Genomic DNA, 25,896 nt, shown 5'->3' with positions numbered 1-25,896 from the left:
CAAAATTAGTTATAGGTCAGTTTTCCTTGCTAGCTGCTCTAAAGACAGACTTGGTCCTTTGGAGCTATGCTTCATACTGCTGTTAGGTTTCTGACTAACACAAAACGTTTGACCATATAACTCCTGTTCTGGCCTGCCTTAAAAAGTTCCTTATTGAGATACTATGACACATAAGGACTGCAAGCCACACTTTATAAAGCTTTAAATGTCAAGATTCCCAGATATCTTACTTCAAAGCTTGGTTTAGAGGGAGGTTCTCAGAACCTGAGATGTACATTTCAAAGGTCTATCTCCACATCTGTTTTCAAGAAAACTCCACTCTACTCCTATCAAGAGTAGTTCCTCTTTTCCCTTCTTCAGATCTGATAAATAACTTGCTCCATGCCTTAAAATGACCTTCATCTAACTGTGTAGTCCCTTGCTTTATGTCTCCACTGTTATTAATCTCACACTATTTAGCACTAGTTTCACATACGTCTTTTATGCTCTTGTACCATTGCTCTTTGCCCATGTTCCTTCCTATTTCCTCAGCTATCTAAATGTGACTATTGATGCTCCCCACAAGCATTTCCCTCTGGTCTTAATACATATCTAATAATGTATCACTCTGAAGGTTCTGTAACTATGCAATGTACTGCACTTGCAAAGTTGGACTGACGATCTCACCATTGATTTCCCATCTCCAGTACATCATGTTCATTTTAGCCTTTAACTTGATACCCATCCATTATTCTAGTTGGTTTTGGTTGTCAACCAGAAATGCACAGTGCTCTGATCCCCTTCATGATTTCCTCCCCCCTTTCACTCAGAATGTTACTCACATAATTCTTTGGCTCCTTCTACCAAGTATTCATTCATTGCACTGATGTGCTGCAGTTTTTGCATAGTTTTTTCCCTGCATCAGAATATTATTTTTTACATTGATCACCCATCCATTTTACAGTGGCCTCTTCTCAACAATACCTTTGTGGAAAGACTGATCTCTGTATTTTTACATGTACACACAAGTTGAGATGCAATATCTAAATATCTTAGAAGATTCTGATTAGTCCTTTGTATGAGCTTCAAATTGTGTTACCACAGTCAATATGTGGTTGACTTTATGTTTTTAAAAATGCATCATTCAGCAGAGTGAAGCCAAGCTGAGTGGAGCTTGTACTATATGAGAGAAATAAAAAATAAATAGAATTTCCTTTAGCCCAAACAGTTCACCACCACTGCAAAACGTGTCACTTTTAAAGTTAACCAACTAATTGTTTTTGTTCGTATGTTCATTTTTTGCTGTTTTGCTCTTCCCTGTCACCATGGAAAGCATCAGTGCTATTATTGGCTTTTACCAGGGGTGTGAGGGACCCACTACACCCCAACTATTATTGTTTTCACTAATTAAAATAATTTCTCTTATTTTCAACGAGCCCTGTGGCACCCTTGCTACACCACTGGCTGTTACTTCTATATAAATCCATCACATATAAAGAATATGGCAGAATTACCCACACCTAAGTTGTTCGGGATATATTGGGCCAAGTGGGAGAAATATTCTAAATATCAGACATAAAAGCCTCACCCGCAAGAGAGTAGTACGCACCATCTTTGGTTACTCCATCCTGTCCTGGTAGGATATTATCGCCAGGGTGGTATCAACCTCCCAACGAGGAAGCTCAGAATTAAAAGTACTGGAAACGTGTAGAATCCAGTCATTTACAACTGCCTTAGTGTAAACCCAAAGAGGTTTCCTTTATTCAGAGGGTACACTGTGCAGAATTAAAACAATTTATTGTCAAATTAATTAGAGAAAATATATCTCAATCCTCCTTTAACCAACATGTTTTGGGCCCTAAATATGACCCTTGATGTTCTAGGGCCTGCATATTGTCCCTGATTCATCCTTGTACAATCACAAGAAAAAGGCAAGAATATCTCTTACCTCCACTTAGTATATTGATAACATACTATTCTGTAGGCATAAATGTTCCATCGGTCTCAGCGGTGAGCAACCCTTCCAATAGCCAAACATTCGGCAAGGAACATGTCCCATATGATACCTATCTGATGCCATCCATTAGTAAATCCAACAAATTATTAACTTATTGATTGAGTGCTCTAAAGATCTAAAATTTCATACCATGTATCTTTGTTGGAGAACAATGTACGATAAAGTAACTTTGTAAAATACACCAGGGGTGCTTCTCTCAGGTGAGTTCTAGGTTGCTGTTCACTCAATGCATTTGGACCTCAAGGTCACTTAGATACATTTTGGCCTAACCTGGTTTTACTGTGGTCACTCCTCTCCCAACGCTTTCAACAATCCCAGCACCTTCATGGCCAACGATCAAAGGAAAATGTATGTTTGCCATTTGACCTTCGAGCACGTGATCATCTGTCCGGCAAATGCCAGAGGCCACCATCTGTGACAATACACAAAGAAAGATGTTACCATGCAATGCATACATCTACATGTGACAGTGTATTACATAAAATAGATGTGCAGGCCATAGTGCAAAGCAAAGCTTCCTGGTCCAGTAATACAGTTTTTTATCAGAAGATAGCTCATCAAGTTAAACTAGGTACAAAAACTGTCCTGCAATGGGTAAGGTAAACTATATGCGGGGGTGTACATGGTAGTGGTGTTACCGTCTTTAATTTCAGGCAAAACCAAGTGTACAGCATTTCTGTATTTTGTTACCTTAAGTAAGCTTGCTCTGACTGATCTCTTGATAAATGAGCACTTCCAGAATAACTGTAAAATTGATCCATTGCAACAAAACAGCTCAGATTCTGAACTGATTCAGCAGGTAATATCAGAGTGCAGTATGTTGACTGGCTGCTCATTATCTAGACAGAGTTTCAAATCCACACAAAAGTGTAACCTTAGCACTACTACTGTTCAAAGGAAGCAAAAGACACACAATTGATGAACAGAATGTATCTAGTGGCATAGAGAGCCCGGGACCCACATCTAGGAATACCTGGCGCACTCAGGGCGAGAAAGCAAAAGACGCACAATTGATGGACAGAATGCAGAACAAATCAAAGCGTTCACCCCCAGTCAAGATATCTGGGTTAAATCCGTCATTCTTTTGCTCACCATGCCACCCCAGTTTAGACCTGGCCAATGTGCAAATTAATCTTGACCCTGTGCCTCATAGGAACAGTCAAGCCCAAACTGCCAAGCCAGGTCCTCTTTGGACCGGAAACAAGCATCCTAGGACCAGTTTCGGGTTTTCACCCCTCATCCGCCAGGATAGCTTGAATCCAGTGACACAGTGAGCCCGGAACCCATGTCTGGGCATACCCGGCGCACTTAGGGCGAGAAAGCAAAAGACACACAGATGAAAGTATATTTTAGCTCAGTTTTCAACCAGAAAGAAAGGAATGACGTGTGGCATTTTGCAGTTTTTGACATTGAATGAACAACCCCTACACAACGAGATCATGCATAACTTGTATGCATTTATTTAATTATTTATTCATTCATTCATTCATTTAGTTGATATTTTATGAAGAGCGAATCCTCACCCACAAGTGAATATCGAGGTGCTCAAAAGACAAAAATCACAGCACAAAGCTGTAAGGAGGCTATGATCGATAACAGTGAGAAAAAAACAACTAAGAGACCAGAAGTCTGTTTTAAACAATCAGTCCACAAACTATGCATATCAAGATCCCTTCAAAAATGATTTACCTAACAATACTGACTCAAACAAAATAGACTCACCTGTCTAGGAATCCAATTCATCCTGACAACATACAAACTACTTCCTGCATGCTATTTTGAGAGCTTATACCGTTTTAAACTACCACACAATGGCTCTATTATAAACAAATTCCTTGGGCAAAAATGTTCCCTGAATTATCTGTCTCTGGTCAGCAATTACTGGAAGAAGGCCTTACAAGGAAAGGAATCTAAACTGATAAGCTATTTGAGGCAGGTCAGGATGCTGGGGACCAGCCCCATTCAGTTAAGCGCCTGCCTGCCTTCCTTATTTATTTTGGGAGCAAAGGCCGAGAGGAGATAGCACATGGTTTTGCAGTCAGCTACATTGATAGTAATACAAAAACGAGCAAAATCCACATAACAGAGTCCTTCTTATTGCTCCATTCTCCTGCATGCTTTTAGAGGATAAAATTGGGGCCAAATTCATCAGAATGAGTCTGACTACCTTGGTACACTCTAATCAGGCAGATGTCTTATTCATAAGTCTATTAGTCTGATCACAGGACAGATCTCTTTGCCTTACATAGTCACTACTGGGCGTCACATCAGTGGTGATGAATGACTGGTAATATGGCAACTGGAGGAGCCTTTGATTAGGAATAAAGGACTCACCATGGAAAAAAGATATGAATTAATTTCCTTTACATGCACAGATAGCATTTTAACTTGCCTCAAGCCATGTAATTTGTACTCAAATGCTGGGGTGCAGCTTACAGTATGATGGTATGGAAGGGCATCATTTTTAAGTAATGTCACATGTGGTCTGGGTGCGGCTCAATGGGATTGGAGGAATGGGGAAACTTAGGGTGAAGGACCTAGTAGGCAAATCTTAACTGGGTTACCCAGCAGAGAGATGATGTGGCTGGCATAACAAATCTGCAGAAGTCGACTGCTACTGATAACTGCAGTTTCAAGGCACTTTGCTAGGCAAGTAACTGGATTACTGTCTGGAAGATGCCAGAGTCCTCATGGAGGAACTGATTGGTGATGGACTTTACAACTTCTAAGACTGAGATGTGTAATGGTGTGGGCCATCTGCTTAAACTCCATCAGAAGTGGACATTTTTTCTGGATGTGTTTGAAGATGAGTATCAGAGAAGGCAGTTTAGTCCACACATTGGACAAACCCTCTTGTTACCTCCAGTAAGTCCCACACAGTGGGATTGCTAAATCGTCTTCAGAAGTCACCCCCCTTTCTCCACAACTCTGCCAACGCGCCTCCTGGCAGACTACTGGATTGGGGATGAAGTCCACATCACTCCTGAGGGACTTTGGGGGCCAAGAAGCCCTCATGGTACCTCCTGTAAGTCCTATGCAGCAGAATTCCTGATTGCTGGTCGGAGGCCAAGCACCCTTTCGCCACCACTCTGCAAACGCGACTTCTAGTTAAAGAAACATTTGCAATGTAATAGGTTTCGCATTTGCGAGAGTTAGAGCTATTGGCGTTGTAAATGTAAACGTTTTTTACTAATTTTTTGGTGTAGAGTGGATGTACGTTGTGTGTGGTGGAATTATGTGGTTTGCTGTGCAGTGAAATTATGTGAATAGAAAGTATTTGGTATTTAGTGTATAGGAATTATGTGGAGTGGGATTATGTGTTTTGGAGAGTAAATATGTGGTATTGTAGTCTGGGTTGTGGAGTGGTAACCTCAGGTTTAGTCTTCCTCGTTTCCATCGAAGCTAAACTATTAACTCAATGAGACACAAAAAAAGAAGGAACCACTGAGGAGCACTTCTGGACCTAGTCGGAGGTATGAGCAGAGCCAATGGAATTATGTGACTGTTCGCTGCACCAATTTTCACATAATTAAAGATTTTACGCATTTGCCAAATATTCCATCATCTGCTGCCTAATCTGCAGATTTGACCAATAAAAGCTGTGTTTCTAGCTCAAACGTTCCCAAAAATGCAGCGTCACATGTTACAGCGTGGTGGAAGGACCTTTGCAAAACTGGAATGGTCACATGTTACTTATTACAAAATGTGGGTGTTGAACTGGTCCTAACAGTGCACAAACCTCTCTTCTTTCTGTGCCTCTCTTGCCTCTGTATTTCTCTTGCTTCTTTCTGCACCTTTCTTTCTCTTTTTGCACCTGACTGTCTTCTTTCTGCTCTGCACTTGCATCTTTCTGCATTTCTATTGCCCCTTTCTGCACCTCACTTGCCTCTTTTAGCACCTCTGTTGCTTTTTTCTCCAGATATCTTGCCTCTTTGCTTCCTTCTGCACAACTTGTGCTTCTTTCTGCACCCCTCTTCCCTATTTCTGCACCCCTCTTGCCTCTTTCTGCACTTCTGATCCTTCTTTCTGCACCTCTGTTCCTTCTTTCTGTTTCTTTTGTTTCTTTCTTCACCTCTCTTGCTTATTTCTGCACCCCTCTTGCTACTTTCTGCACCCCTGTTCTCCCATTCTGCATCTCTGTTGCTTCTTTCTGCAACCCTTGTGCCTCTTTCTGCACCCCTCTTCCCTGTTTATGCACCCCTCTTGCCTCTTTCTGCACTCCTTTTCCCTCTTTCTGCTGCCCTCTTGCATCTTTCTGAACCTCTGTTCATTCTTTCTGCACTTATTTAGTTTCTTTCTGTAACTCGCTTGCTTCTTTCTGTATCCCTATTACCTCTTTCTCCATTCCACTTCCCCCATTCTGCATCTCTGTTGCTTCTGTATGCACTTCTCTTGCTTCTTTATGCACCTCTCTTGCTTTTTTCAGTACCCCTCGTGCCTCTTACTGCATCCCACATGCCTCTTTCTGCACTCCTCTTTCCTTTTTCTGCACCTCTGTTGCTTCTTTCTATACTTCTTGTGTTTCTTTATGCACCTCTCTTTCTTCTTTCTGCACCCCTCTTGCCTCTTTCTCTACACATCTTCCCCCTTTTTTTATCTCTGTTGCTTCTTTCTGCACTTCGCCTGCCTCTTTCTCCGCCCCTCATCTGTCTTTCTGCACCTGTGTTGCTTCTCTCTGCACTTCTCTTGCTTATGTCTGCATCTCTCTTGCTTCTTTCTGTACGCCTTTGTGCCTCTTTCTGCACCCCTCTTCCCTCTTTCTGTACCCCTATTGCCTCTTTCTGCACCTCTGTTCCTTCTTTCTGTACTTCTTTTGTTTCTTTCTGTATCTCGCTTGCTTCTTTCTGTACCCCTTGTGCCTCTTTCTGCACCCCTCTTCTCTCTTTCTGTACCCTATTGCCTCTTTCTGCACCTCTGTTTCTTCTTTCTGTAATTCTTTTGTTTCTTTCTGTACCTCTCTTGCTTCTTTCTGCACCCCCTTATCTCTTTCTGCACCCCTCTTTGCTCTTTCCGCACCCCCTTGCCTCTTTCTGCACCTCTGTTTCTCCTTTCTGTACTTATTTTGTTTCTTTATGTACCCCTTTTACCTCTTTCTGTACCCCTCTTGCCTCTTTCTGAACTTCTGTTTCTTCTTTCTACACTTCTTTTATTTCTTTCTGCACATCTCTTGCTTCTTTCTGTACTTCTCTTGCCTATTTGTGTACTCAATGGGAAGTGCAAGCTGTCAAGTTTAAAGGTCTGCATGCTCTTGTGACTGAGATTTATGTCTACTTGTATATGTATTCTCACATGTGTTATGCATCTGAAGATGGTAGCTTAAAAGGTGGGTAGCTTCTTCTATAGGTGGTTACATGTTCTCAGTCCTGCTCTGTCATTCAGTTGCACATGCAGACATGTCTTATGTACATAGGTGTTATAGAGCCCCTCAAATATACTATTGAATACCCATGTGCCCTGTATTATAAACAGAAAGAAATGCATAAATCTTTTTGTACACATATTTACAGAGTATGCTGTTTGAAACACAGGTATTCAAGTATTTCTATGTTTATTTTTATGTAACATGTCACACAGTAAAATGCTTGCATACCTTCACAAACTTGGTCAGACTTACAACAGTGATATGGTTAGGATTGCAGTTTTATATTTGGTACGTAGGTCCAACATTCTGAGCAGTCGATTAATAGTGAACCTTCAAGAGAAAAGTGAGGTTTAAGACATCATGGGAGAAGGATTAGGGACTAGGCTACTTTGTATGAGTCTGTTGTAAGGTACAGTCAAAGTAGGCCTCTTTCAGCACTTCTGTTGGTTCTTTCTGCACTTCTCTTGCTTCCTTCTGCACCTTTCTTCCTCTTTCCTGACTTCTGTTACCTCTTTCTGTACTTTTCTTGCTTCTTTCGCAACCTTTCGTTATCTTTCTGCACATGTCCTACCTATGTAGGCATATTTAGAAATTAACATTTGTAAAACCTTAGAAATTCACAGAAAAAAACAGAGGTTTCAGGGATGTTATAGTTAGGAGTTAGTATTTAAAAAACCTTAGAAATTCACTGAAAAAACACAAGTTTCAGGGACGTTATAGTTAGTCTGACATTTCACTCATACAAAACCAGAGAAATTCAGCTGTAATAGTTAGTTGAGCTAACTATAACTCACACTCCTGCAATGCACTGCTGATGATGTCACATATTCCATCACTCATTAGATGGTCAGTGACATCACTGATGATATCACTGATAAAATCCTTCTTTGCACATTTTTCTTCTGACTTGGTAGCCGAGTCACAAAATGTCTGCCAACAGTTCCTAGTTTGGAGTGTTGGTAGCCAATTAGAATGAAGCTCATGCTCAGGAGGGTTCGCGACGCCTCCTCGGTGCTCAGATATCGATATTTTTTCTTTTTCCAATTTCTCAGTAAATACTTAACCCAGATCTCTTGACTGGGGGCGAATTTTTTGATTTGTTCTGCATTCTATCCATCAATTGTGTGTCTTTAGCACCAACAAAGGGCACATGTTAATTCCCTGGTACTACCGCAGCTTATCGCCTGGCAGTTCGTTGTGAAAGTGGTGTTGTGGTTTTTTCATGTGTTTTTGCACAGGAACACCTACTCTGCATCTCATTAGGGTTAGTTGGTGGTGTCCACAGTGGAGATAAATTTTGGGTCAGTTATCGCAGGAATACTGGTGATGTATGCAGTTTGCACCGGCTTGTGAATGGGGTGTTAAATCTGTCTCCACTTTTGATGCGTTAAGGTGGAGATAAATCGGAGATAAGTCCTTGTGAATATACCCCTTAGTGATTTCTTTTACCCTAATGCTAACTGTATTTACATTAAAGCCCTTTTCCTAGTGCTTTGACCAAGGTTTTTGTGTATATACAGATAAAGTAGAGGCACTGAGGTAGTAATGGCAGGAAAGAAAATGACGATCAGACACCATCTCTAGAATATCTCAATAAGGCCAAACAGAAAAGGCCACCAATCTCGATCCGGCAACCACAATACCCACCTCAGCACTAAATTGAAATTCCTTTGGCATCAATATCCCAAATAATAATATACCAATCCCTAAGACTGCACTTCAATCTAAGATGCAACTTTCAAAGTATTTCCTTAGAGATGGAAGTGATCATCAAAATTATGAAACAGATAAAAGACAATACTTTCATGCTTGTAATATAATGTCAAAATCATGTCTATAAAATTTGAAATTTAAGGATTTTTTTCTTTACCTTAATCCGCACTTCGTGGTCTTTTGGTGGGGCAACTTCGATCTCTTCTAGAGACATAGGTTTATGGGGCTTCCAGGCAACAGCTGCCTTGCATTTTATAACCTAGGAAAGAAAGAACAACAAGCCCTAATTTTTTTTTAATGTTCAAATATACTGAGTTGCATACATTTATAATAATAGGTAACATGACTGGCGATTTCTCCCATTGGGAGGGGGTCATTTATAAGTTTTCACTGCCCCTTACTGCTAGGTTTTACGTGGTGGGGATGGATAGTAAAACTGTCTATTTGATCACCTACTCTATATCAAGTGGGCAGTCACATGGCCAAACCTCTGACGCCTCTACTCTGTCGGGACATCAGAGGTTTATGTCAGCGGCAGAGACAGTGTGGTGTCTATCGCTAACATACTTAAGCTCTGCACAACTCTAAATGAGACAGGCAGAACTTCAATTTGGTAGCGAGAGTACTCCGTTGCCTGTGTACACTCTGCCTAATTCTAAATCAGGCCCGAAGATATTTTACAGTTTTTACTGGTCTATATATTTTTTCCAGATAAGCTCAAATTGTCAGAGTATATCACTGGTATTATTTTTATAAGATGGTGGAGTATTAATGATATTACAGGTATTTTTTACCATCTTTACTAAAAACATCAAAATGAAAACGTAACCTTCTTGACATTGGCAGCAGCATGAAAAGGGTGGCATTTAGAATTTATAATACATTAGCCAGAATTATTATTGGTGGCTTTCTTGTTAAACACAGATTTTAGCAGGTGCATGAAGCTACTGAATTAGGAGTATGGTAAAAATGCAAACTATACTAGGGTTGTTTTCTAGGCTCCCTATTCTGTTCACAGGTCATTTTCCAAGATGGGCTAAAATGTCTGTATTTGTCTTTCTGTTTGGAGAATGCTCATGAGTACAACTACCTGAATGAAACACGTCGGCAGTCAAGTTTCATCATTAAAGATTATAGAAATCTTTACTGAATGGATCTTTGCATGAGCTTCTACAAATGTGCCTGATTACTCTTTTTGTAACCATTTTTTAAAACTGAGTGTTACGGTCACCCCAGCACATCAGAACCCTGTAAAAGTCAAGCACTAAGGCATTACCTCCATGACTGAAAATTCTGGAGACCTTTTTCCACTTGCAGTGTAAGTTATGTTGCTTAGCTTCCTGCTAATAATTATGAAGTTCATTTCAGCACAGAACGTCACCAAAGGAATATTATTTTATTACAGCACAGATGTTAGTATCATGCTTTACTCTCTTGTTACTGTTGAACAATAGCTACTACATGTATTTACATTTTGAAACATATACTTTGCCTTAGTGATATCTTTGTGACACTGGAAAGAGATTAGTAATACAAAACAATGGCCTCTAGATATATGAATGCAACAATGGTACCAACCAAATGGTTATTTATTCCAAACAATAATATAGCCAAGAAAATGTTTATATAAGCATTGTATAACAACACACCGAGTGTGAGTGACAAACATGCTCGGTGCTCTTTCATTGATGATACCACCCCTCCCCCGTTCATGGCTAATTAACAATAAATATTAGCTTCAGTGAATGTTTTGATTTCTAAGGATATTAGGACTCTGAATATAACCAAGTCCGAGACTCATGAGTAAAATGGGAGCCTGCAAAACACTGAGGGGAAGATTTACAACGAAAGTGACTCGGTGCATTCCACAGGCCATTTGGCTGCACCGCACTGAGTCACTTTCAAAGCACAGGGATGCAACATATTTACAACAATATGTCACATCTCTGTGCTTCCCCCTGTGCTGGGGCAAAAACTGCAGCCATGCGCCGGTGCAGGCACCCTTGCACCATGGTTCAAGGATGCCTGCGTCGTGTGAGATTGTTTTTGTGCAGGAAGGCACACCTTCCTGCACAAAAACAATCACTACAGGCATTTACCTCTTTCAATGTGTGCTGCAGAATGCAGCATGGATTGAAAGAGGAAAGACCAAGGAGAAATGAAAACATTTTCCTCGTTGTGAGGCATAGCATTCACACGCATTTCCAGATTTACGACTCCTCATAAATTTGGAAATGTGTATCGTTCTGTGAGTGTTGCGTGAGAACACCCACAGCAACTCCCATGGAACGCTGTGGGTGCCAAGAGCAAAATGGAAACACCCCCAAGACCTGGAAGCTGATACTCCACAGCTTGGTGTGTAACGTGAACCTCTCAATGGAAAAAAGGGTTCCAAATGGGGAGTGAATACAGGAAACAGGTGCAGCATGATTGAAGCAGCATCCTGCCGGTGAAGTGAACAGCAAGTGGAAAGGGACTATTGTGAACAGCAAGTCAAAAGGGACTATTGTCACGTGTGTATATCTGATGAGAGAGCATAATTTTTCTGTAAAACTCACTGTGCCATTATATTTTACAAAGAAACATTTTTCTGATTTTTGTTTGGTAAAAATAACCGTGGTTGTTAGCACTGTTGCATTCATATGTCATGGGGCAATTGTTTTGCATTATAGTGTTTAACCTAGGTTCTTAAATTTTCGGGTTTCGTTGCTATTTTGAAACTGGAATGAAATCAGGCAGCAGAGTGTGATTTAGTGTTTCTTAGGTTGTCTGCTGTACCTTTATGGTTCTGCTAGACAGTCCTTTGGATTTCTATAAAGCTCAAGTTTTTTACCAGTTCTCCCCATCTTTTAAAAATAAGTACACCTTTAGCTTTTCCTGTTTTCAACTGTGTATTGTGTCTGTCAGTCTTAATTTATTTTATGCAGAAACTTTGACGTTTTTCCTAAGCAATCAACATAGCTGATCTTTAACTTCCACAAACCTGTCTCTGCCAGTGTGGTATGGCAATGTCTTCAGTAGCACTGTATATTAACTGGAGTTGCTTCCTAACAGTCTATAGTAAAGTTATGGAATAATGAGTGTGCACTATACCATTTAATAATGAGATTGGTGTTCATGGGGAAGATATTATGGGCCAAGACAGGAAGACACGAGAGAGGAAGTGATAGATAGTTACAGTTGATGGACAGATATGGTGAAGTATGTGGTTGAGACACAGGTAGGCATATTAAAGGCATATGTTATGTCAAGGTATGTTCTGTGATTTTTATAGCACACTAATCACCTGTGAGGGTGTGTAGGCACATGAGCAGGTGAGTAGGCCTGTGGTCCCCGCAGTTATATTTGAAGACCCTGGTCTTTAGCCCCTTGCAGAAATCAAGAATTGAGGAGGAGGTTCTCATAGGTTTTAGGGAGGCCATTCCAGGCTTTGGGTGAGATGTAGGAGAATGAGCCACCTCCTGCTTTGGTTTTGTGGATCCAAGGGATGAGTGTGAGTGAGAGTGAGGCAGAACTTAAGTGTCCAGCAGGCTGGTGTTAGTGAATGTGGTTGTTGATTTTATACTGGTTTAGTGCTGTGTAAGGCTTTGCATGTGTGCATAAGAAGTTTGAATTAGCTGCGCTTCGGAACTGGAAGCCAGTAAAACTTCTTGAGGTGTGTTGTAATGTAGGTGCAGCATGGGCAGTCGGACATGAGTCTTGCAGTGGCATTCTGGACAGTTTGGAGCCTGTGTATGAGTTTTTGGGAGATTCCTGCAAAGAGAGCATTGCAGTTGTCCAGCCTGCTAGTGATGAGTGCCAGCGTGCCGATTCTTCTGGTGCTCTGTGGCAGCTGCTTTATTATCTTTCATAGCATGCGTAGAATGTGGAAGCAGGAGGAGCTCATTGCACTGACTTGTGCTGTCATGTTAAACTTGTCATTGAAGCTAATCCCTAGTGTTATTGCATGGTCAGCTGGTTTAGGTTTTGGTCCTAGCTCCAATGGCCACCAGGTGAAGACCCATGGGTAGGTTTTGTTTCTAAAGACCAGCTCTTCTGTCTTGTCAGAGTTAAGTTTCAGGCAGTTAATCTGCATCCAATCTGCTACCATGGTGATGTAGTTAGAAAAGTTGTTTCTGGTGGTGTTTGTCTTGTCTGTCCAGAAGAGGATGACTTTGGCGTCATTGGCGTAGTAGATGACAGTGAAGCCTTGGGATCGGATGATGTTGATGAATGGTGTCATGTAGACATTGAACAGGGTGGGGCTACTGGGCAATCACTTTGGCTGGGAAGGGGAGCAAGGAGATGGGTCAGACGTTGCGGGGTTGGTTTGGCTCGGCTGATGGTTTCTTGAGGAGAGTATTGACTTCTGCATGATCCCAGATTGTAGATGTGGCAGGGGCATGGGTCTATTGGGGCCCCCAAGTGGATAGTCCACATGAGTTTCACTGTGTCATCTCTGGTGAGGGTTGACCATTCGGCCAGGAGGCGTTCTTTGTTGACAGTGAGAAGGTTGGTGGTGCACTCATTGAGGTCAGGTTGGTGTCCGTAGATGTTTGCGATTTTGCAATAAAAGAACTTTGACAAGTCATTACAAAGTTCTTGTGAGGGGATGATGTCATTGACGACAGCTGCTGGTGAGGTGAAGTCCTTGACGACCAAGAAGATTACCTCGTAGCTATTGGAGCATGTCTCGATGCATTCAGCTAGGGCTCTTTTCTTGGTGGCTCCTAGCTTTTGGCAGTAGCGTCAGAGTGTAGCCTTGTAAGTGGTTCTGTCGATGGTGTTGTGGCTTGCTCTCCATTTTCTTTCTAACTGCTTGCTATGCCGTTTCGATTTTCAGAGATCTTCTGTGTACCAGCTGGCCTGTTTGTTGGATCTTCTTTGCTCATTGGATTTGATGGGTATGAGGGCATTTGCAAAGTTCTTTATCAAGTTGTTGAAGTTGGTGATGTCCTTGCTGACGTCATGTGTAGGATTGGATTGCTCCATGCTCAGCACCCTGAGTTAGTCTGCTTCTGAGATTTTGCTCCAGCGGCTTGGTAGGCTATGCCGCTGGACGTGTTGCCTTGTGGCATGCTCATTTTTAAGTGGATGATGGAGTAGTCTGTCCACGTAGGGAATAAGGGGAAGCGATGGAGCATTGGTGGAGTGACAGGGAGCCTCAGGGCTGCACACATGGATTGCTAATGCTTCATATGGAACATTGAACCTGGACTTTTCATGCCTACTTGAATGTTCTATTTTGTAGGATTAATAATGCTGCATTGTTTACACCACCAACTAGCCACCATACTTAACATGACAGAACAGTGTTTGTCGGCCTTTTTACTAGGTTTATGCCAGGATGCCCATTGGTATTGGCACTGCATTTGGAGCTACAGATTGAGTAATTGTATGGGGGGAATGTCAGCAGTGAATGGGTTAAAATATGGGCATGGTGGCAAGGGGGTTCAGTTGCAGTGTTATTTTGACAATATGTTATTACTTTAACACCTTAGCATGTGTGTATCAACTTTTTTTTTATAAATTTGTTTATTCAGGTCAGCAGGTAAATGACAATACAGTTAAAGATGCTGCAAGCGCCCGCTGCTGTGGGCCGTGTCCGAATATATCAAGCACTGTAAATCAATGTGAATGCAATAGTCAGTTTTCATATAACACCCAAATACATTTTTACAGAACCAAAACTAACACGAACTCTGGTACAGATGGAAAGCAGCAGCGCACCAACAGTACACACGTAACAATACAGAAGTGAAGTCTACAAAGGGGGCACTACATAGCAAGCGGCATACAGCAGTTACGAACCTTGGTAGGCATAGGACCCAAGTGTGACGCGACCCACGTGGTTCCAGCCATATCCCCCACTGGCCCATTATCCGGTCCGGCCGGGCGAGACACCCCGCCCCTCCCACCTCCCCGTCACAGAGCATGCACACCTAGACAACCACCGGCAGCTGTAAAGTGGGCTGGAGCCCAGCACGCTAGGCCGACTCCGCCCACCCCCCAGCCCCCTCAACCCATGTCGTCTGAAACTGCCCCCGCCCGGGAACGTGGAGAGTCGGGGGAACCCGCCCCCTCCCGGGTCCACTGCAGGAAGGGCTCCCAGATGTCCCTCGGACGGGAAGCGGTCGGCATCGTCTCCCAGTAGTATGCCAGCTGTGCATTGCCATATGTAACATCTCTCACCCATTCCGTAAATTTGGGCACGGATTTACGGCCCCAGCGCACCGCCACTTGTCTTTTAGCATAAAGGAGCAGTAGCGCGTGTAGTTTCCTGGTCTTTGGTGGGGTAGCCTGGACACAACCCAACAGCCCCAGAAGTGGCGACGGTGCGTCAGTTCTGAGAAGGATTTGATTTATGGCCGTGAAGACCTGCACCCAGTATTCCTCCAGGCGCGGGCAGCTCCATGCCACATGCAGGAAAGAGGCCCGCTCGGCCCCACACTTCCAGCAGCTGTCATCCTCCCTCAGGCCCATACGGTGCAGCGAGCGCGGTGTGCGATAATACCTGTGCAAGAACTTGAAATGAACCAGGCGCAGCCTGTAGTTAGGGGACAGCTCCTTCAGCTGCCCACAACAAAAGGCCCATTGCTCTTCGGACAAAGGGGTCTCTAGTTCCTCGTTCCACACAGTGAGCGAGGTAGGTACAACCACTGGGGCCTGCTCTTGCATACAGTTGTATAGCCGGGACACCAGTTTTTTGGGGGAAGCTCTCGAGAGTAAGTTTTGTAATGCCTGAAGTTGAGGGGGTTCCTCCGGGAATTGCGGCCACAGCGTTTTGCAGGATTCTCGTAGCTGGTGTAGGGTAAAGAGATCACTAAAGGTCGCCAGCGAGTCCGACTCTTCTACCGTCGGAACTCCGAAGGTGCCCTCCGGGTAAATATCAGCAAACGTGCGCAGCGTCTTTCCTATGATCACAACAGGCCCCCCTCTATCAAGTAGGCAGGGAAGCAAGGGGTTGCCCCTCAGGGGGGCTGCCGGTGCATACAGGAGGGGAAGTCGCGCCCGCCGTCTCAGCTCCCGCCATGTCCAGCGAAGCAGGGCTACCGTGTCCACATCTCCGGTGGGGCGGGACGGCTTTCCGAATACTGCCACACTCAGGGGTAAGGGAGCAGCGGCCGCCGTCTCCACTGCAATATGCGGTTGGTAAGGTGTGGGGAACACCCAGAAGTGTAGAAACTGCGCCTGCGCGCAGAGCGCATATAAGGCCATGTCTGGGGCCCCCAGTCCGCCTTGTCGCAACGGGAGAGTAAGCAGCGCCCAGGAGGATCGAGCCTGGCCCCCAGCCCAAACCAGCGACAACAGAAGTGAACGCACCCGTGTGTGGAAATGCGTCGTCAGAGGCAAGGGTACATTCACGAATAGGTATAAAAACTTAGGGAGGACCACCATTTTTACGAGGGCAATCCGCGCAACCAGAGACAGGGGGAGCTTATTCCAGAGTCCAACTTTCCCTTCCAGCCAGTCTACTGCCCTGCCGAAATTCAGCAACCACAAGTCGTTCAGGCTACGGCTAATCCAGATCCCCAAGTATTTGACCGAGTCAGTCTCCCAGCGCAGGGGATAATCTGAAGTTACCTCCAGTGTGGCATCCGTCAGGGGGAACGCGACCGACTTGGACCAGTTGATCGCCACACCGGCCAGTCCTTCGAACCGCACAAATTCCCTCAGAAGCGGGCTCAGGTTCTCGGCTGGATTGGTGACATATAATGTCACATCGTCTGCGTACAGGGAGATCAGCAGGCTGCGGGAGCTAAAGCCTATACCCCGTGCGGTATGATGTTGGCGGACCCGAGCCGCTAGAGGCTCCATGGCAATGGCAAAAAGTAGAGGGGACAATGGGCACCCCTGCCTGGTCCCGCGCGATATGCCAAAAGGCTGTGAGATCAGTCCATTCACCCGCACCCGTGCTCTTGGAGCGGCATACAGGGGCCGTATCAGGTTTATGAAGAGGGGACTAAATCCCATTCTCCCAAGAATCCTAAAAAGGTAGGGCCACTCCAGCGAGTCAAACGCTTTCGTTGCGTCTAGGAAAACGACCGCCGCCTGTACAGAGGGGTGAAGGTGATGTAGGACAGAGAATATCGTTCTCAAATTGTGGGACGTGGCGCGGCCGGGGATAAACCCCGATTGGTCGGGCAGCGCCACCATCGGTAACAGGGGTTGCAGCCTGTCTGCTATCAGTTGAGCGTAGATTTTGACGTCCACGTTAATAAGGGAGAGCGGACGGTACGAGTCAAGCAGCTGGCTGTCCTTGTCTGGTTTCAACAGCGTGATTATGAGTGCCTCTCGCATCGAGTCCGGCAGGGAGCCAGTCTCCTGGGCCTCCGCAAATACCGAAAGGAGCTGGGGGGCAAGTTCATCAACGTATGTTTTATAGAAGGTGGTGGTCAGGCCGTCCGGGCCAGGGGCTTTATGCGCGGGCATGCTCTTTATCACTTGCGCCACATCACGGGCAGTGAACGGGACATCCATGTAGCGGCGGTGGTGGTCGCTAAACCAAACAAGGGCGATCGAGTCGAGGAAGGCGTCTAGGGACCCAGGCACCGTGGTCTGTTTAGAAGTGTACAGGGATGAGTAGAACTGGGCAAAAGCAGTCAGGACTGCATCGTGCCCTAGCCGAAGCTCACACCCCATGTCCTGTATGGAGGCGATAAAGTGAGACTGCGCGCGCGGGGAAATCAGCCGCGCCAGGGTCCTGCTAGGCCTATCTCCCTCCCCGTACCGACGGGCCTCCGCCTGCTTACCCAGGAATTTTACCTCACGCTGCGCCTCAGATTCGAACTCTAGGAGTTTGGCCTTCATTTGGGCCGCCAGTGAAGGCGACGGGTCAGCACAGAATCGTATCTCTAAGTCCCGTAGTTCCCTCTCCAATCTGCTCAGGATCCCGCGGATGGCCTTGAGAACCCCGGCCTGCCTGGAAATGCACTGACCTCTGATCACCACCTTAAAGGCGTCCCAAAGGGACGCCTCGGTAGCCACTGACCCCGTGTTGGTTTCAAAATACTTCACAATGTCCTCCCTAATTTCTTCTGTGAAAGCAGAGTCTGTGAGCGCGTGCTGGGGTAGTCGCCAGGAGAAAGCGCGGGTAGGGGCATCAGGTACGCGGATCTCCAGCATGCAGGGGGCGTGATCCGATAGTGACCGTGCTTGAATGTCCACCTCAACACCCCAGGACGCCACCTCCGGCGAGACCAGCCAGTAATCCAGCCGGGACCATGCCGCATGCTGGCTCGTTATGCAAGTTCCTACAGCATCAGTGGGGTGCCTATCTCTCCATATATCCGACAGCAGTCCCTCGGCCATGATATCTGAAATGACTTGTCGCGCTCTGATGTGGGTCGGTCCTCCCGCCCCCCGACGGTCCATTGCGTCCACCAGTGCCACATTAAAATCCCCGCCTAGAATGATAGTGGAACAATCCCGTAACATAATCTGAGCCCAAAGTTCCCTGAAGAAGCCGGGATCATCAATGTTAGGTCCGTACACTGCAGCCAATACAATCTCCCTCCCCTGCAGCACCCCGTGTGTGATGGCATAGCGGCCTTCCTTGTCCAATACAGTGTGATGTTCCTTCCAATCTAGCCCGGCCCGTATAAGTATTGCAACCCCTCTAGCATAATTCGAATAAACAGCAGAGTACACCCCTGCCCACCGTGAGTGTTTCAGCCTGTGTGAGGGAGAGGAGGAGAGGTGCGTCTCCTGCAGAAAGCAGATATCTATCTTGTGTCGGGCGAGATACCCCTGCATTAGTCGAGCTTTCTTGTGGTCCCCAAGCCCTCTAACGTTCCACGTCAATAACCTAACGGTCGTCGCCCTATCAGTCATGTGGTGTTTCTACGCCCTCGCCCCTGCACCGTATCGCCCACCCAGTGTATAGACCGTGCCCCATATGTGTCCTCAGTGTGTTAAAATGCCAAAAATCATATCCATCGTACCATAACATGTTGAACTGCAACAAACCCAACTTCCCCCACCGCCCCCCACCCTCACCAACCCCCCAAACAGGTTGTGATCGATCCCCAACATGTACACGTAAAACACATGTGCACATGTTACCCACAATCAATGGGAGATACCCCACGGGGCGTGGTGCACCAAACGTACTCCCCCGCTTTCACAGGGTGGCTGCAACATAAGCAACCCAGAACACATCCAAGTCCCTTGTCCTGTCGAGGAGTCCCAGTTCTGGAGTTAAATCTCACACATCAGGGGTAGGCCTCACCCGGCACCCCAGAACTCCGAATCTGGCCCACCGGAGCGATCGCCGGCGGGAAGCGAACAACCCAACTCGCAAAACCCACATTAAACAGCATGGGTGGCCCTGGCCGCCTACTCACGTCACGGTCAATCATTGTCACTCAGGCGATCTTCCACTAGCTCCGCACGTGGCGACGTGCGTCTAGCCGCGGCTCCACCGAGCCGCTTAGCGAACTTCAACGCCTCCTTTGCCTCGGTGAAGTAATGAGTTGTGCCTTCATAGGTCACCTTCAGCTTGGCTGGATATAACAGTGCATATGGGATGTTAGCCTGTAGGAGCAGCTTTTTGGCAGGCAGAAATTCTTTCCGGGCAGCCTGCACCAGAGGGGTGAAATCCGGGTAAAAGGAGATGTGGTTACCTTTATGTTCGATTTTCCCCTTCTCACGTGCAAGGCGTAGGATAAGGTCTCTGTCTTGAAAGTTCAGGATCTTAGCCAGGATCGGGCGCGGCGCCGCCCCCACTGGTGGCTTCTTCCCCAGCGATCGGTGTGCTCTCTCGACCGCGAACATCGGGGAAAGCGCCGGATCAAAGAGCTCGTGGAGCAGCTCCGACACATAGGGTTCCATCTTGCCCATGCTCGTCGTCTCCGGGATGCCAGTGATGCGGATGTTGGATCTGCGGGACCTGGCCTCTAAATCATCAGTCTTGGCCCTGAGGAACGCCAGTTCCTTATCCACAAACGAGAGGTGTTGCTTGGTCTCCTGTCGAAACTCACAGCATTCAGTGCGTTCGTTTTCCAGGCTGTCAAGCCGTGATTCGTGCGAGTCCACCTGTTGCTTGACTGACTCCAGCTGTGAGGCCATGGCGTCCAATTTCGCATCAATACTCTTCAGGCTTGACCTCACCTCGAGCATCAGCGCGCGGTATTCGCCCTCAGGCCCCGACCCCTGCGAGGAAGATTCCGCCTCCTCTAGGTCCGCCGCCTGCTGCTTGGCCTGGCGTTTGTGTTCAAATGTGAGCCGGGACTGTTTCGCCTCGTTTTTCCCTCCCATGGCGACTGGCCTGACACCGTCCTCTGCAAGGAGGTGACCGCTGGGGCAGTCCGGTATGGCAGCGTTTCCCGGTCAGCGCCCCTCGCGCCGGGGTCCACCTTCGGGGTGCAGCCTCCCCGTCTCCTCTGCACCCCTATGGCCTCAGTTCGGTTGGGGCACAGCGAGGAAGCACGCCCGCCAGCCAGGTCTCGTTTGCCCCCTCTTTGCCGTGCAGCGCGGGTGTGGTGTGATGGGCCCCGTGCGGTCCAACTGACGCTCACCTGCAGCGCCGCGTATGGTCACTCTGCCGTCCCCTCCGATTCCGCAGGTGTCTCGACCGTCCCGGCCCAGCCGCCCTCAACGAGGTCAGGCCACGTCTTCAAGTCGCCAGTCTCCAGGCCCAGCAGGAAATATGCAGCAGTTACAGGCCACCCCTGCAGCAGGTGTGTAGGGGCGCGGGCCAGGCTGTCGGCCAGTGATCGCCAGGCGCCGCACAGGTCAGACTCCCGGCTGCCTTCTACGATGTCTACAAGATGGCGCCCGCGCCGCGCGGGCAATCTCCTTCCACGGCCGGGCGCAGGCCGGCCCGGCAGCGCTCCACACAGCGCGGCAGACGGGGCACAGCGGCCGGGACCCCAGATGGTGCCGCTCCCGCGGCGACGGACTCTTCTCCGATACTCTCTCCCGGTCCGTGGGAGCCGCCAGCCGCTCCACCCCAGGCCCGCACAGCACCGGCCTCGCGCCGCCGCAGCCAGCCGTCTCCAACGCACTCAGCAGCGGGCGCTCACCAGAGGATCCAAGCGGGCGGGGAAGACAGGGGCACAGCTCGGCTCCGCGGCCACCAGCTGCCCCCAGACGATCGACAGCAGCGCTGCTCGATGTGCGACACCCTCCGGTTCAAACTACGGGACTTTTCGCGTATTTGGGTAGGATTAATTCAGGATTTGATAGTGCAGCCGGCGGAGCTCGCTCACAGAGCGGCCATTTCGCTGCCCGGTTGGCCACGCCCCCCATGTGTGTATCAACTTCAATGTTATCACATCCTCTTATGTCACCTTTGTCAAAAGTTGTGATTTCATTATAGTAAACATGTAACTCATTTCACTTACAGGTATATTATTCATTTAATATATGCAATGTTTTGTTTTCACTTCTGGCACAGCAATTGTTAAAATACTTCATATTTCTCAAAACACATACAAGAGACGGATAATGGTTTTAATCCTTGGCCGGTACATGATAGGTGTGAAGGTTTCAGGTCTTGGAGGTTTATAACTCGAATACAGGTCTTAGGTATTGCATACTGGTTATATTTTACACTGGATGTACACTGTGCATTCACCTTCAGAGTTTTACCATGAATCAGGTTACACTGCAGTTGTAGATCCTAGTGGTTGCACCAAGTGCTTTCTAGAGGTTAGGTGTTAACATCTGGCAAAGGGAAGGTAAGAAATGATAGGAGTTAATGACCTGCAATGCCATCAGTGTCAATTGTTGTGTGATGGCATTTCTATGATCTTATTGAGGGTAAAGTGGTGTGTGATTTCCAATCTGCTACTCCGATGATATTGGAAAAATAGTAATACTAATTGTCAGCAATAAGACTCATCTCATGCAACAATTTCTTTAATTGTGGAAAGAATAGAGTTGGAGATGCAATCAATTAAATCACAGCATGGCAACAATTTGTTTTTTATTTTTCACAGTCTGTAAAATGTTTGACAAAAAACATTTTTTCATTTTAAACATTAAGATAGCATTAAGCATCTGAACTGTTCAATCTTTCAGAAAATTATGTGTGCCTCAATCATGCATGAAACATGTCCCAATGTATTTCCTTTCCACAATGTTTGTTGTACTGGCATTGGAAATGCAAATCTGACACACCAGTCTCAATGTAGTCACAGTCCTCAATATTTTTGGGATTGGATTTACAACAGTAATAGACACCCCATCTTCCAATGTATGCATTTTGCACAGCGTATTTTGAGTTGGTATTAGAAAAGTAATTCTAACCCAGTCTTTGAGGTATATTCATAAGACCGAGTGATAACTACCGCAAAAGGAGCGTAACGCAACTTTCAATATCGCGGGAAAATAACACTGTAACAACGTGGGATTCACAACAAGGCGGTAGCATGTGATAGTCACCAGATAACGCGCCAAATGTCTGCGTCAAAATCAACGCCATGCCGCATAAATGCGATACATGAACACAAAGAAAATGCGATGAGGCCAACCACGGTACAAAAAGTAGCGGAAACCAGCCACAGGCCTGCAAATCCCAAGCGTCTGGCAGAACAATGCACTATAAAAACCACAGAAAAAATACACCAAAAACAATCCAAAGTGCGTAGCAACATGGATGCACCCTGACACAGTGCAGGGGCCAACCCGAACCCCACAACCACCACAGACTAGCAGCAAGGAACAACTGGGCCGGGGTAGGCCAAGAAGAAGAGGGAGAGGGAGAGGAAGACGGGGTGCAGACCACAGGAAAACATGACCAGCGTCCCGGAGGTGACAGAACACAACCAGCAACTGACCCACAAGCAGACCACCTGGATTGCTGGTGGAGTGCCGAGGAGGCTAATCCAGGAGGCCAATAGGCGCCGGCATTACCTGACTACCTTAACCAGGCAGAAACCCACTGCCAACAGGAAGGCAGCAATGACAACAGGAGGTGGCAGTCCAGCGCCAGCGGAGGAGCTGAAGGAAACCCAGGCCATAGTCATCAGTGTGGAGACGGTGCAAGGAGTAGGGAGTAGAGACACAGCTCGAGAGGATCTGACACAACATCAACAGGGAGTGCAACAAACAGGGACTGGGGGGACGGGGGAGTGGGCACAATGGCACACATGCACAACGAGGTGTATCACACTGCACACCCACAATCACCCACGTCCATGGCCCAGATCCCCTTGGCACACTGCAGCACACACACATAGCACAAACAGCACACCCACATTGACGACAACGAGGAACAACGCGCATAGCCGACACTGCAGAACAGAGGACACAACTGGCTCAGCACATGCACAGAAACATGTCTACTACATCTGACAGAGCCGGAAACTGTGAAATGGAAATGTACGTGGACGACCTCACATCCGTCATGTAGACCAAATGTACACTGTCCTGCAGAAGAATCCTGCACCCCCCAGACAGTCACAATGTACATTGCCATACAGTCTGCATGCAAACCTGCACAATGCGCCAACATATATGTCAACACAAAGTCAATACGAACCTCCCCTTCACATCGCAGAGGGGCACACAACACCTTCAGCAGAGCACAGAATACAACACATCAGTGATGCCGGAGAGGACCACCACACCGTCGACACCAACGCCCTACAACAGCACATGGATATCTCACGCAACCCCCCACCAGAACCCGGACAGCCAAGCTGCTCAGAGGAGAACACCCAGCCTGCAACAGACCACACAGCAGGAAGCACTCACAAGCACAGCTGGCTCACGACACTTCACCCACCCACACATCGCACCCCAATGCCATGTCCCTCTATGCCAGAAAGGAGGTGGCCCAAAAGGTGTGGGTGGGGGCCGAACCCATGGAATGTGAACCAGGAAACATACGTAGGAGTCCATCACCCTTCAGGGACCACCAGCACCCCACTAAGGAGACCCACAGTGCCATAGAGACACATGCAGATGTACATTCACAGTACAGAACCACGGCCAGGGGCGCTCAAATAGAAGTCACACACCCATGTTGGCTCTACGTACGATGGCCCTGGACACAATTGAGTGGGTTACAACACAGCTACATGTCCAAGCTACAACCCGCTGCCTGCGATGACACGTCTGCATTTGATGTACACAGCACAATGTAATGTCACAGGACCCAGGGCCCTCATGCATACAACAAGACCACAGGGACACACATACATATCATGTCGAACTGGCTATGTGCACATGCGCCCAGCCCCTTTATTGGCAGGGCCACATGGACAGTGACGCCTGTGCTGGATGTGTGTGGGGTGAGTGTAAGCCAGTCCACACGGAATGCTTGGTGCTGGCAACAACTTGAACATTGGACACCAGTGCAACGGAAACCGAAAACACATGCATAACAGAGTCAACTGCACAGCAACATGGTGGGAGCGGGAGTAAGGACAGAGGGCACCCAATATTCAGTCAGGAGGTTCCATGAGTTGCAGTGCACTGAGGTAGGGGCACTAGAGATGGGCGAGCTCATGTGAAGGTAATGCCAGGATTGTGTCCCTTCGTGTTAGTCCTAATGCAGATGCAGTGGGGTGTTACACCTGCATCAACTTCCTCAACGTCCCAGGTCTCCCAGACTGCCTGAGGTGACAGTTGTGTGTGCAGTCCACAGCACAATACCCAGTAATGGTTCCAGTCGTGTGGCTCAGCTACCACCTCCAGTCTGCATTCCTGCCTTGGGGATGTTGCCTCCTGCCCTCTAATTGTCTGGGCCATCTCCCGTCCGCACACTTGACAAATCTTCCTCATCATAGTCGCAGCCCTTCCCCACTGCATGAGGTGACATTGCTGCGCAACATCTCCACAGCACAAATGTCAATCAGTAATGGACAATGGCTTGCGGTGCACTGAGTCACTGGCACCTGGAGTGCTAAGCAGGGTATCAGGCCAATGATGGCAGCCACGACAGGTCTGAGCAACTCCGTAAGTCTGTCAGGACCACCGTGTCAACTGTGGCAGATAGCTGTTGGAGGTGGTCCTTGCGGTGGTGGCGTGTGCCTCCTGTGGTGATGCCACGTCCGGACCGGTCAGGACTCGATTTGGTGTGTGAGCCCTGCTGGGATACTCTTGGGCCCGGAGGCTGTGTACAACACAGGGCCACAGAGAAATGGCGCTGATGACCCCAAGGACAATGCTTCAGGGGCCATCCAATTTCCCAGAAGAAAGGGTCGCGGACCTGACTAGTACAGAGTTAGTGGCCCCGGATGCACAGCGGCTGGCACAGGCACCCAACCTTTTGACAGTGACTTGCGGTGCAGTCAGATGGGCCATGCGATTTGAGCGGGTCACCATCAATGTCCGAGGTGTATGTTGCGGAGGGTATCAGGGGACAGTGGATGGTGTCCTCCAGGGCATGATGCCGAAAGGTTTGATTTTATCCGGAAGCAGCAAATGGAGGAGTGGAATGCGGCAGCCTCGTTGCCACCACCAATTACATATCAGCTACATGAGGATGAAAACTGCCCCCTAGGCCATAGACTCAGACGCCACCAATGTTTGACCAGAGAGTTTCCATGATTGTCGGGGAACAGACTTAGTGGCGCCGGGGGTGAGAGGGGATGCTGTCTGCGATGATGCCGGTACGCTGATATGAACACAGTCATTGCAAAATGAAGAGTCTGTGACCTACTGGACCGCAGTGTAGGCTAGAGGCAGCAATCAGCAGTGGCCCACAGCCACGTGTCATTGGCTGGCAAGGCACAGAGTTAGTGACACAAGAGCATTTGTCGGTAGTGTTTGATCACCTCCGTAACGATGATCTTGCTCCCTCCGGACTGCAATGTGTCATCCTCTTACACCTCTCTGTGCGTGCAATGACATGAATAACTGATGTTCAGTTCCGAATCTGTGAACTACCTGA

The 25,896-nt window shown here is 47.2% G+C and overlaps 1 protein-coding gene across 1 annotated transcript in view; it reads right to left on the bottom strand.

Annotated features, from left to right (window-relative positions):
- LOC146866381 (alcohol dehydrogenase 1-like) overlaps positions 1–25,896 on the bottom strand; it is a 286,340-nt gene that overhangs the window by 247,532 nt on the left and 12,912 nt on the right. The window contains exons 2-3 of the mRNA XM_085636258.1: positions 9,229–9,330; positions 2,267–2,408 (exon numbers count right to left, since the gene is read on the bottom strand). Of these exons, the coding sequence (XP_085492384.1) occupies positions 2,267–2,408; positions 9,229–9,330 (244 nt within the window). The remainder of the gene's footprint in view (positions 1–2,266; positions 2,409–9,228; positions 9,331–25,896) is intronic.

The sequence above is a fragment of the Triturus cristatus genome, chromosome 2_1 (assembly GCF_964204655.1).
Source record: "Triturus cristatus chromosome 2_1, aTriCri1.1, whole genome shotgun sequence".
NCBI classification, from domain to species: Eukaryota; Metazoa; Chordata; class Amphibia; order Caudata; family Salamandridae; genus Triturus; species Triturus cristatus.
The sequence above is the reverse complement of the archived record's forward strand: the minus strand, read 5'-3'. Positions and strand labels throughout refer to the sequence as shown.